Below are 12,180 nucleotides of genomic sequence, written 5' to 3' on the forward strand. Positions count from 1 at the left end.
AATGAAGAATATCAGGGATAGAAGGATAGAAATGACAAGGAAGTTGTAAGTATACGGAGTAAGCTAATCGAGTATCCCAACGGCGTCGGAGGTAAGCAATGTTTTCCAGAAATTAAACCGATACATGTCAAATCAATATCCCAAGACATATACATCATACTATACTAGTTCTTGCGCGGAATATATTATATTGCAAACTTCCCTTCCTCCTATCGCAAGCATTCCTTTCTTTTCCGTCCCGTCCCGTCCGAGACAAAACAAGACGAGACAAGAATCAAAAAAAACGGCTGCAGCTGCAATGGCAAGTACCAAGAAATCAATGCTGTAGATATATATATATATATGTGTGTGTAAAAAAATAAAAGAGAAAACAAATGCACATTTCCCGTCGGGATGTAAATGATTGACTGGAAAGACAAGAAATAAATAAACAAATAAGAAAAGGAAACAAACAACAAAAGACTAGAAGTATGGTGGCTGACGGGAAACTAATCCAGTTCCTAGCACCACACGGGGATTTGCGGACTCGGGAGATGGGGATTTTGGTAGATGAGTGAGATGGGAGATTTTGAGAGATGATAGATATTTTCCTTTTCATGGTACGAGATATGTTGGGTTGTGCAAGGGTACCTAGCTTAGATATCGAGGATTGAGTGGTGTGGTGTGGTGTTTCGATAGGTTTTTTATTTTTATTTTTATTTTTATTTTTATTTTTATTTTTATTTTTATTTTTATTTTTATTTTTATTTTTATTTTTATTTTTATTTTTATTTTTATTTTTATTTTTATTTTTATTTTTATTTTTATTTTTATTTTTATTTTTATTTTTATTTTTATTTTTATTTTTATTTTTATTTTTATTTTTATTTTTATTTTATTTTATTTTATTTTATTTTATTTTATTTTTATTTCTATTTTTTTCTGGGTGCTGGTGCTGGTGTGCCTTTGAAAGATTAGATGAATAAATGAAAAGAATGAATCAATGAAAAGAATGAATCAATGAAAAGAAAATCCAGATATTCTGCAAAGACGAGGGAAAAAAAATACAAGAAAATGAGGGATCTGGGCAAGATGGTAAGGAGATGTCTTGGCATAGGTATGGTTAAGACTTTACTAGTAATTCATCAGCCGGTGTTGCATTTGTTGATTTTCTGGATTCTGTCGGTTTGTTTATTTAATGAAAGAAAGGTAATAAGAGTAATTACTAGGTAGGTAGGTTAAACTCGAATTAGGTGCTAGCTACTCGTAGGAAAAGAGATCAGGGAAAAAAATTAGCGGCAACCTCCCTCCCTCGTCGCATCGCTTTGCATACTCCGTACAATTGAATATATCAATCACAACATATCTACACTGCTGTTGATCATGATCATGAGTACAGAGTACAGCATGAAGATCCCCATAAAACCTCGGAGACGCTTCTACCGATCTCCATTCCCAGAATGAGAACGCGTACAGAGTATACTGTAGTAAGATTATCAGCTATCAGCGCAAACAAACTCGAGGGTCCAAAATAATCTTACAATAGGTATCAGGGAAATCGGATAATCACAGCCAGCCCGATCCCGTCTATTCACAACATATACATATACATATACATATACAATGACATTCATCTCCTTTCAGCCCATCAAGGCCGTAAGTAACGGTTTTGCCTTCCGAAACCTGGTGACTCGGAGAAGAAACATGATGATCCCTAATATATCGCTGCACTAATGGTGTTATTATATTATCTTGAATAATTTTACTGGATTTTCACTCGCTGCGGCAAAGTCTTACATGTACATATGATTATTCGGCATAGAGATAAATAGATGGTCAAATTTTACAAATCTCTTCTTTTTATCGGGCTGTATCTGATCATATGGTTCCTGCATACTGTAACGGTAGGTTTATATATATATATTTTGTAGATATATTAATATATCGGTATATTAGTGTGATGATCTTGGAAAAATATTAAAGATAATATTGTTGTATTGAAAGTAATATAATATAATATGTATATTTTCTGTGTTATTTATTACTTTTAGTTATTGATGAAATAGCCTTGATTTCTCAATTTCGTTAGAATACCTCGTTAGACATTTCCTCCCCTCTTTTGTTTCGTTCCGAGCTTAATAACTATATTATAGATGGTAAGCTAATACTACCTGTATAAATCCTCTCACTGATTGTCCATTCATCTAATTATCAAATTCAACTCAGACTGATATCATCCTCTTACTAGATACTAGTCAACCACACCAGCTACACCAGCTACGCCAGCTCATTCATAGATATACGAAAGATATACTAGGAATATCATTCGTACAACCCCCATACCCCACCTACCCTATTCATCCTTTCAACCATTAAAGCTAATATTGATGATATTCTTACCTCTACACAATCAATCCATTAATAACAAATACAAAAATACGGATGGAAGTGCACTATCTAAAATCAGGTCACACGCTCACCTACCTAATCAATTTTGCTGAATAAAGAAGTGCAGTGAAGCTGCCCAAATTCTCAGCCCATTTCTCTTTCTCCTTTCTGAGCAGTACGTACATATATACATATGTATGTATATATTATATACAGGATACAATAATAACCCCATCTCACTCGTCTACTCATAAGCATAGAGTAAATAAACAATAAACAAGGATATACCTACCCCCCATTTAGCTACCCAACCAAAAGAAAACCCTTCCTCTCAATACCACCCTAAATATGCAACGTCTATCATCCCATTGCCAGCTAGGTAGTCATACATATGTACATTCGGTACCAAACTCTTGTGACGCATTCAACGACTTTGAATTCCATGTTGCTATAGCTATTCCCAGGTATTCGCGGATCTAATACCTCTTTATGATTATCGCTGTATCAGATAGTGATATTGCAGATATGTATGTATGTATATTAGGATACCAATTACCTATCATGCGAATTGTATTGTTATCATGGGGATGTTTCGGTGGCGGGTGAAGATATATGTATATAGAATCTGACATACATATAATTGACCCTTTTATTCCTTCATCTATTCTTCATTCATTCGTTCACAATAAATAGGGTTAGTCAACAAACCATACCGATATTGATATCCAGCATCATCTAAACAGGTAACTCCATCCATCTCACCCTCCAACCCTCCAATCTTCAAGAAGCTCTCTTCCACTTTGAATTTCTTTAACATCAAATGTATCCAACCAACCAACCATCCATCCATCCAACACGGCAAAAAAAGCCCCAATCTAATGCAGCCAAACAAACCCCCAATCCAACACCGTTAACGTTAAAATCTCCAAATACCCGTGCCGCATCTCAATCTCACCCTGACATACGACCCTACTCAAACAGCCAAAAACTTACCATATGTCATATGCCAACCAGTCAGTATTCAAAAATTCACATATTCAATTCTGCTGACCCCAAGCTTTAACATTCTTCGCCCTAAACCCTACCAATATCATGTCCAACCGTTGTATAATGTGCTGCTATTTAATGCGATGCACTGCACTGTGATGCGATGTGACGTTTTGTATATCGATCAGCTCTTATGGTCACCCATCGGTTAGTTAGTTAGTTAGTTAGTTACTTTACTAGGATTTTATTTTCTGGAGGAGGATGAGGATGAGGATGTTGATGTTGATTTATTTCTATTGAGAGATTAGTGTGATTTTGATGTTTTGAGAAAGGCTTTTGGGGGAAGGGGGGAGTTTTATAGTTTTTTTTACTTGATATAATTGAGGATTGATTATTTTAGATTAAATTTTAATTTTTTTTTTAATTTTTTTTTTATAAAAAAATATTTAATATTTTTAAATAAAATTTTATATCTTTTATATCTTTTATATTGTCACACTCAAGAATACTGAGTAAAGTATCTTGTATTAGAAAATATTAAACTAAAGAGAAAAGAAAAAGGAAAACAAGAGTAGAGAGTTTTCCTGTGATTAAATACAAACGGGGCATGCCACGTGACCCGAAGGTGTGAGGCGTCACATATATCTTTTATATCTTTTATATTTTATTATATAAAGTTTATTTTATATAAAAAATAAAAATATTATACTTATATTTAATATAATATATTATTTATCTTATAATTTTATACACCTAGATATTATCTAATTCTAATATATATACAATATATATAAAAACTATTATAAAAAGAATATAAAATCTAATTCTCCTATCCCATCCACTCCAAACCCTTCAAACCTACAAAAACCACACACAACCCAAACCAAAGCGAACAAACCCTTGAATAATCCATACCGATACACACACACATGCATACACATACATACACATACATCATCAACCCCAAGCCATGTAATACGAAGCGTAACACAACATCCAACAACCCACCCACCCACAACTACCAAAAATCCCAGGGCATTCTTTCATGTGTAAGTATTAACTCAAGGTTCAATCACAAAATTTACAATATCCTGTTTATCAATCAATAAATACTCTTTTACAAAAAGAGAAGTGATTTTTTTTCATTCTGTGGTACTAGTGATATCATATCATTGAAAGAAAGACGCAAAAATCACTACGCAGCAAGCATGTAAGCAACCAAGGAATATAAGATGCGTAACATCCATCCATGACTTAAAAATACGTACGTATATTTACGCACATGACTTCTCCTCAAACAGATGCGATGCGCTTCGTACAGAGTAAAGTACAATATAGTACAATCATAGCCAGCCACGATCATGCATACAGAACACAGCATGTGAGCATAATCTCGTTTCGCCTCATTCTCGCATTCGCCTCGCCTCTTCTACGGCGACAAATAAAACCCCTTACATGCACCAAGACAGAGGATGCCACCCCAACCATAAGAAAATACCAAGCACGACCATGAACACCGTTTGATCAATGCCAAATAAGCCTTTCCTTTCCTTTCCTTTTCGCCATCTGCCCAACCATCTCAATGCCTTTCCTTATCCTTGGCTGATTAAATATATGATTTATATATTCTTAATGTTTTGATATGTTTTGTCGTGCCTGCGAAAAATATGTAATCAGTACATTGGAAACGGAACGTAAGCACATATTTGAAGATCTTACCTTCATTAGCTCAATTTTTGCTTTCAAAGCACTTGTGACCTCGGCAGCCCTCTTCCAGCTCTCCACTCCTGTTCCATTGCCACTAACAGCACCACCAGCTCTGGACATGCGGTCACTTGTGTAAGAAAGTGGTGCTGGACTAGCCCTGCCACTACCACTGGCAGCACTTGATCTTCCATTACTCGTAGGTTCCAAATCAGGACTTAACATGTTACGGCCATAAGCGCCAGCCCCATTTTCTTTCTCTTCTCCAATTGATGATGCTATAGACATGCGAGGGCGGCTTCTATAATCTTGGCGCCCCCCATCTAAAGGAGCACCATACATAGAATCACGATATATTCCAACTTCATCATGGGCACCATCACGTCCAGGGCTTGAGTATCCTCTCGATGGGCTATGACTGTTAGCTCTTTCAGCGGCTGATAAAGCATGCTTTAACCTGTTCTGCTCCCTCCTCAACTGCGCACACATTGCTTCCGCTGTTTCGGCATCTGCTCTAGAGCGAACAAGTTGGGTTTCCTTTGCTTTGATAGATAAAACGTCTCGTGTGTGATCCTCAATTAGCTGTGCATTTTGATTCTTCAATTCTTGAATTTCTGAATTGAGTCGTGAACGTTCTTGGCGTAATTCATCAGCTTGGCGTAATAATCGATCTTTGTCCAGTCGCAATTCTTCCAGCTCGGCTCTTTCCTGAGCAGTCAAACCGGTATTGGGTGGAGGTGACATCGAGGACATACGAGGAGCTGCATTAGCGGCAGGTGCTTTTGCTAACGATCGACCAGCCAAGCCACGGCCTAGGCCCACACGAGGTGGAGGTGGAGCCTCTTCTTCCGCCGGAGCTGGTGACGGGATAGCGCGTTTGGGCGACGCAAGTGCTGGGGGTACTACTTTTTTTCCAGGTGGTTTCAATCCAAGACCAGACGGCTTCTTCAATCCAGCGGCACTTTTTGCTGTTGGCTGGGGCTCTAACGGAGGCTGTTGGGCATATACACTTGGGGCCGGAGGTGGTTTCTTTGCGGCTACTTTCTTTACCATCTTCTTTGGTGCGGCCGCCGGAGCGGCTTTAGGTGCTACAGGAGCCGGTGGAGGCTTAGGCTTATCCTTTGCCTTGACTTCCGCAGTATCGAAAAATTCTTTGATCTTTGTTTTCCGAATATCATCAAGTCCTTCAAGATGTGGTCCCATTGCACGCTCTCCCATAATTTTCATGACTGTACCTAAGACTTCAGCTCCACTAGATCTCAATACCTCACTCGATTCAGCAAGTAACTTCTTTGCAGCTTCTGAAATCTGGCCAACCTCTGCTTTCGAAGGAGCTTCTCGAGTTGTCCTAAGCGACCTAATCAAAAACTTGACAGTTCCCTCTTTGACTTGAGGATTCTTATGTTTCAAGAACTCTAAAGTTTCCTCCAAGCATTCTGTCAAACTAGTTGCTGCAAATACCTGATCTAGTGCTGCGCCGAGGGCATCGGAGACGGATGCCTTCTTCTCCTTCAATCTTTCCATGATCGGGCTCTGAATAACGGATCTGTATTTGGTAAATCCCTTTCGTAGACCTTGAGCCAAAACTTCAACACACTGTGCAGCTTGGGTGACCACTGCAATATTGGCGTCCTTCATACACTTTGCGAGACCGTGAACTATTAAACCATGATCGGCTTCCTTGATTCTGGGAACATTGAGGCAGGTGTATAGAGCCTCTAGCGCTTCCTTTCGTTCTTTCCATTTCGACGAGGCCAATTGTTCATGGAAATTTGCAGGGACCTTGGATAACACATCTTGCGGTTCAGCCAAGTCAAATACATCAACTTCGACTGCTTCAGCTTCCAATTCATCCTCCTCTTGTGCACCACCTTCGCCTGGGGGAGGCGCACTAGCCATTGCTGCTTGTTGTGATCTGAGAAATCGTTCCTGTTTCGGTGCTGATTCCCCTTTGATTTTTTCGAATTGAGCTTCCATATCCGCTTGTTGCGTTGGCTTGAGGTCTCCCCAAAACATTGGTTTCATGGCTTCTCGCAACCATCTATAGAACTCGGCAGCCAATTTTGTAGCTTCCGCACGTACATTTTTATCTGCATGACTGAACGGCTTTGGAAGAATTTTGAGAACTGGTTTAGGATCCACTGTCTTACATCCATAGTTGTGATATATCTCCGTTAATGCGGCCACTGTTGCTGCAACGACTTTTGGTTGTTTATGCGATATTGCGGGAAGAAGTTCTTCAATAACAGGAGCAGCTACGTCCAATTCGACATATAATAACAGAGCTTCAAGAGAAGATGCTTTGGTAGCAGCTCTTGTTGAACTCAAACCCTTCTCAACCAAGGAATTTAATGTATGACTTCGTGTTCTGGTACAATGCTCACGTCCACCGAATTTGAGGAAGGCGCATAATGCCGCGATACCATCTTGTTGTGCCGCAACATTCGAATCTGCCACCGCTCCCTTCCATAATCCCGGATCGTTGAGGAATGGCCTAAAGACTGGGTCATTTTCATCTGGTGTGATTTCGAATTGCTTTGCTGCGTCTTCATATGCTGCTTTCCTAACTTTCCATATCTATCATCAGGTATAAATATTAGTCTACGCGTGTAACCAGTTGAACAGGATGGATGGCGCAAACGGGAGAGTCGGGGCGATAATACCTTGTGCTGAAATCTATCTGGGAGGGGTAAGGAACTGAAATCTTCTTCTTGCTCTGCCATCTTGGCTGCTGTAAATTTTGAAGGGGTCTGCGATAACTTTCCAGTGGCTATCCGTTTGGTTAGCTTTAGCTTTGGTAAAGACATCGACAATGGAGGGGCTTGGAATGCTTCTCCATTCCCAAGTATACAATGGAGAAGTAAATTGAATGCGTCGCATATTGTGGGAGTCCATCATTATGGCATATAGGAAAGAGCAAAGGAGAGTACCTACCAAATTGAAGTTGTGCGCAAAAATGAGAAGAAGTTTATGGTCGTGGGGTAAAATTTCAAAGGAGGAAGAGGAAGTATTTTGGGGATTTTTTATTGAATGATATGATCAGAGTGGGATATTATAGAATTCTCAATGTGAATGTAAGGGAGTTCTTGATCTTGATAAAAAAGTTCTCTTGTGATATATCAAAGCAGTAAATAGTAAATTCTACCCATGGATTTTGAATTTATAAATCAAATCAAAGTACGGTACAATGGTGGTACTATTGTTTAATTTGTGGCTCAAGCAACCGGAATGATCAAAATGATCAAAATGATCAAATGATAATTGATAATTGATAATTGATGCGTTGTGTTGTGTTGTTGACTTTCCGCCAAATTTAAGAAAGGGCAGTCCTGTCACCGTAACGACCGTAACGACCGCGATTTCGATCAACCCCTGCAGATTGGTACTGGATTGGTTAGTGCAATCACTCTTCATGATGTGTCAGCCAGTCAGGGTGAAAAGAGGCATATAATATCTACTAAAAAGCTACTCGGTAGATAGGTAGGTAAGCAAGTAAGTAATAAATACTAAAAGTAGGTAAAACGCGTTTAGAAATTACTGTGAATGGATGTCAACATACTAATAATACCTAATTATACCTAAGGTTACCTAGTAAATAAGGAACACAAAAAATACTTCCAAAATATTCCATCAACCCGTTATCGTTCTAATGATATCAAAAACATCATAAATCTAAGACTTGACAGATTAATGCACAATACCTACACTCGTATACCTATTGTCTCATCATCAATCTTCAAGAAGGTTCTCCATATATCTACCACTATATCGAATATACTCATTGTGATTCAGTTGTCCTCCGTAAAGAAAGAACTTCTGCCCTACCTACCGCCTATCGTCAAAACAAAAAGTTGTGGACACCCCGCGCTTCCAAGCATAAATAAAGTGTCGTCCCTACCCATACCCTTAACCTTACCCGTACGTGAGAAGGACGTGTGCAAAAGCGTGTACAGACGTGTAAATCGAGAAGCTAAAAGGCATAAAAATCACAACAGATTACATATCTACACCAGAAAAAAAAAAGAAGAAAAAAGAAAAAGATCATTATCACATATCGGAGACAAGAAACGAACTTTAACATTTCGCTTGCCAGGCGCATGCTTCGCCTCGGAAGAAGTTCACATTATTTTCGCATTCAACTTCATGTATCGCATACAATAATTCAACATGAGCCAACTTCTGACGTCGCGGCAGGCCGAGGAGCTGTGAGTTGAGCTTATCTTCATCACATTCTCTAGATGGCTAATATTACTCCGCAGGCACAAGTCTATGATAGCATACCTTAACTCAGCGAATCTTCTACACAGCGCCGCGACGTTACGAGAAGAACTTGACATCGGTGAAAGCTTCGATTCTGCCACGAGCAAGAAATATGAAGGCTTGCTGGAGAAGAAATGGACAAGTGTGGTGCGGTTACAAAAGAAGGTGGGGATGCGTGATACCAAGCTCAGCAAGAGTTCTTTACTGATGATGGGGAAATAGATAATGGATCTCGAATCGAGAAACGCGGCTTTACAGAGTGAAATCGACAATGCTACCCCTACGTCTCTATCAAACCGAAATACCGATCCTACAGCTTGGCTACCAAAATCACCAGCCAGGCATAATCTTCAATCGCACCGGGAAGCAATTACATGTGTTGCATTTCATCCAGTATTTTCATCATTGGCATCAGGTTCGGAGGATTGCACGATCAAAATCTGGGATTGGGAGCTTGGAGAACTGGAACTCACTGTTAAAGGACACACAAGAGCGGTATTGGACGTTGATTTTGGTGGCCCTAGAGGAGGAACATTACTGGCATCATGCTCCAGTGATCTTACCATCAAATTATGGGACCCAAGCGATCAGTATAAAAACATCCGCACATTGCCTGGACACGATCATTCCGTTTCAGCCGTTCGATTCATACCTAGTGGAGCAGCTGGATCACCTTCATCAGGAAACCTTTTAGTATCAGCAAGTCGAGACAAAACTTTACGGATATGGGATGTTTCTACAGGATATTGTGTCAAAACCGTTCGAGGACATGCGGATTGGGTTCGTGATGTAGCACCTTCTTATGATGGTCGATGGCTTTTATCCGCTGGAGTGGATCAGACTGCAAGAATTTGGGATGCTTCATCAGGAGAACCAAAGGCAACTTTGTTAGGTCATGAGAATACGATCGAATGTTGTGTATTTGCACCACCGGCAAGTTACCCTCATCTCGCCGCAATGGCAGGATTAAAGAAACCACCTGCAGCCAGCAGTTCTGCCGAATATATCGCTACGGGAGCTCGAGACAAAAGTATTCGGATATGGGATGCTCGCGGTACATTGATTAAGACACTAATTGGCCATGACAATTGGATTAGAGCTCTGGTTTTCCATCCTGGCGGAAAATACTTGCTAAGTGTAGCGGATGATAGAACATTGAGGTGTTGGGATCTTGCTCAGGAAGGAAAGTGTGTGAAGACGATAAGTGATGCGCATGGACATTTCGTCAGTTGCATGAGATGGGCCCCAAGCGTTATTAAGGATGCTCCTTTGCTGAATGGTGAAAATGGAGTAGGAACTCCAATCAAGAATGGGAATGGGGCAACGAAGAAAGAGGATGCAAAAGTAAGCATCAGGTGTGTTATTGCGACAGGATGTGTAGACCAGGTTGTTCGAGTGTTCGCATCATGACCACATGTAAAGCATGTGTTATCAATAGGAGAATCATCAAGAGAGTACTTTGATATCGGAGCAGGAGTTGATGGAGTTCGCTCATACCAGAAGAATAAATTCCTTGCTCCGACTTGGCTATTGAAGGAATATTTCACGAACTTTATGCTTAAAATATGTATATTGAGGAGCCGTGTCGGCTTCTCTCAATTACAATTCCATTTAATATGAAGAATAAATGGCTTCAAAAAGGAGAATCTTTGCTTAAATACAATGATGTTCCGAAAGGATGAGGTGAATGAAAAAGTAGAATCCTCCGTTCAGGGTAATTCATACGGAGTACCTGGGTATCTGACATTGTGTTTAGTAGGGGAGTGATATAGATTGTACGAGGTAAGCGCATGATATCTATGATATCTTTGTATGATATGAATTATGAATGGTCAGTTCGTAGTCGGTAAATTTCAAGTATGTATACATGTACTGTAGGTAGGTATCTGTATGTAAGATTATGTAGATAGGTAGGGAGGTATTATACTCCCGTATATGCACTACGACCTATGATAATATTTTTGAAATTGATGTCCTCTAGATCTACTCAGCAACAAATCAATCAATCTCCAAAAAAAATCTCAATCAGCATAAATATACTAGGTACTCCGTAAGCTAACAGCGCGAGATCAGCCTGATGCCTCAAATACCTAGTATTTAATCAGATGGAGCATTAGACACGAGTGAGTGTGATGGGCTAAAATCTTATTATAAGGGGTAACCTTAGGTATCAGAATTTGTAAGATCTTATCTACAGGAAGGAAGGTACGAGATAGTTGCTATTTTTGGGATGGGATAGAATGGGATGGAATGGGATGGTAGATAGTGATATATATAGGTACTGATAGGATGGCTAGGTAGGTAGGTATCAGTATTTCTATCCTGGTGTAATATTGGATCTACGTCCGTAGAGTTTTACTCTGTGCCGCCAGGAATATACGTAAAGATGTGATGTAGGCGAAATACTAGTAACTAGGTACTGTACCTAGTAGGTACATACACAAGCGTGCAGGGGTTGTTATTTATGTCGTTCTGGTTTATCGCTACCTATCTATCTATCTATCTAGGTCCTACTCATACAACCATCAGCGCTAACAGAACATCTAGATGAGGTATTGAAAGGATTTCCATTACCGGATTACCGAATAGAGATTCTTTCTCGTTAGTAAGTCGGTTCGTTTGTCCTAGGCGTGTAAAGTGCATTCAAACGATTTGTGACATCAGGAGGATGCATTTGCATTTCGCGTTCCTTAGTGGGATTCGTAAGGCTTTGTTCCTATTCTTTCAAACTATATGCATAGGTACATACATATAGTAAAAGAACATAACTCCTCTCATCTCTCCAATTTCAAATATAAGAAAGATGTCTCCTGTAAATAGTTTTGCAATCTTTAAGCTTTTATCTCATATCATATGAAATGT

At 39.4% G+C, this 12,180-nt stretch overlaps 2 protein-coding genes across 2 annotated transcripts; one reads left to right on the forward strand and one right to left on the reverse strand.

Moving 5' to 3' along the window:
• Positions 1-4,983: 4,983 nt before the first annotated feature.
• Positions 4,984-7,781, reverse strand: SS1G_05874 (hypothetical protein; the record flags this gene model as incomplete). Its single annotated transcript, XM_001592902.1, has 3 exons — positions 4,984-5,010; positions 5,074-7,635; positions 7,722-7,781. The coding sequence occupies 3 exons, from the start codon at positions 7,779-7,781 to the stop codon at positions 4,984-4,986; spliced, it is 2,649 nt and encodes an 882-aa protein (XP_001592952.1).
• Positions 7,782-9,225: 1,444 nt separating this feature from the next.
• Positions 9,226-11,419, forward strand: SS1G_05875 (hypothetical protein; the record flags this gene model as incomplete). Its single annotated transcript, XM_001592903.1, has 5 exons — positions 9,226-9,263; positions 9,318-9,483; positions 9,541-10,662; positions 11,078-11,100; positions 11,392-11,419. The coding sequence occupies 5 exons, from the start codon at positions 9,226-9,228 to the stop codon at positions 11,417-11,419; spliced, it is 1,377 nt and encodes a 458-aa protein (XP_001592953.1).
• Positions 11,420-12,180: the final 761 nt, after the last annotated feature.

Source organism: Sclerotinia sclerotiorum, genomic scaffold (genome assembly GCF_000146945.2).
Source record: "Sclerotinia sclerotiorum 1980 UF-70 scaffold_7 genomic scaffold, whole genome shotgun sequence".
NCBI lineage: Eukaryota > Fungi > Ascomycota > Leotiomycetes > Helotiales > Sclerotiniaceae > Sclerotinia > Sclerotinia sclerotiorum.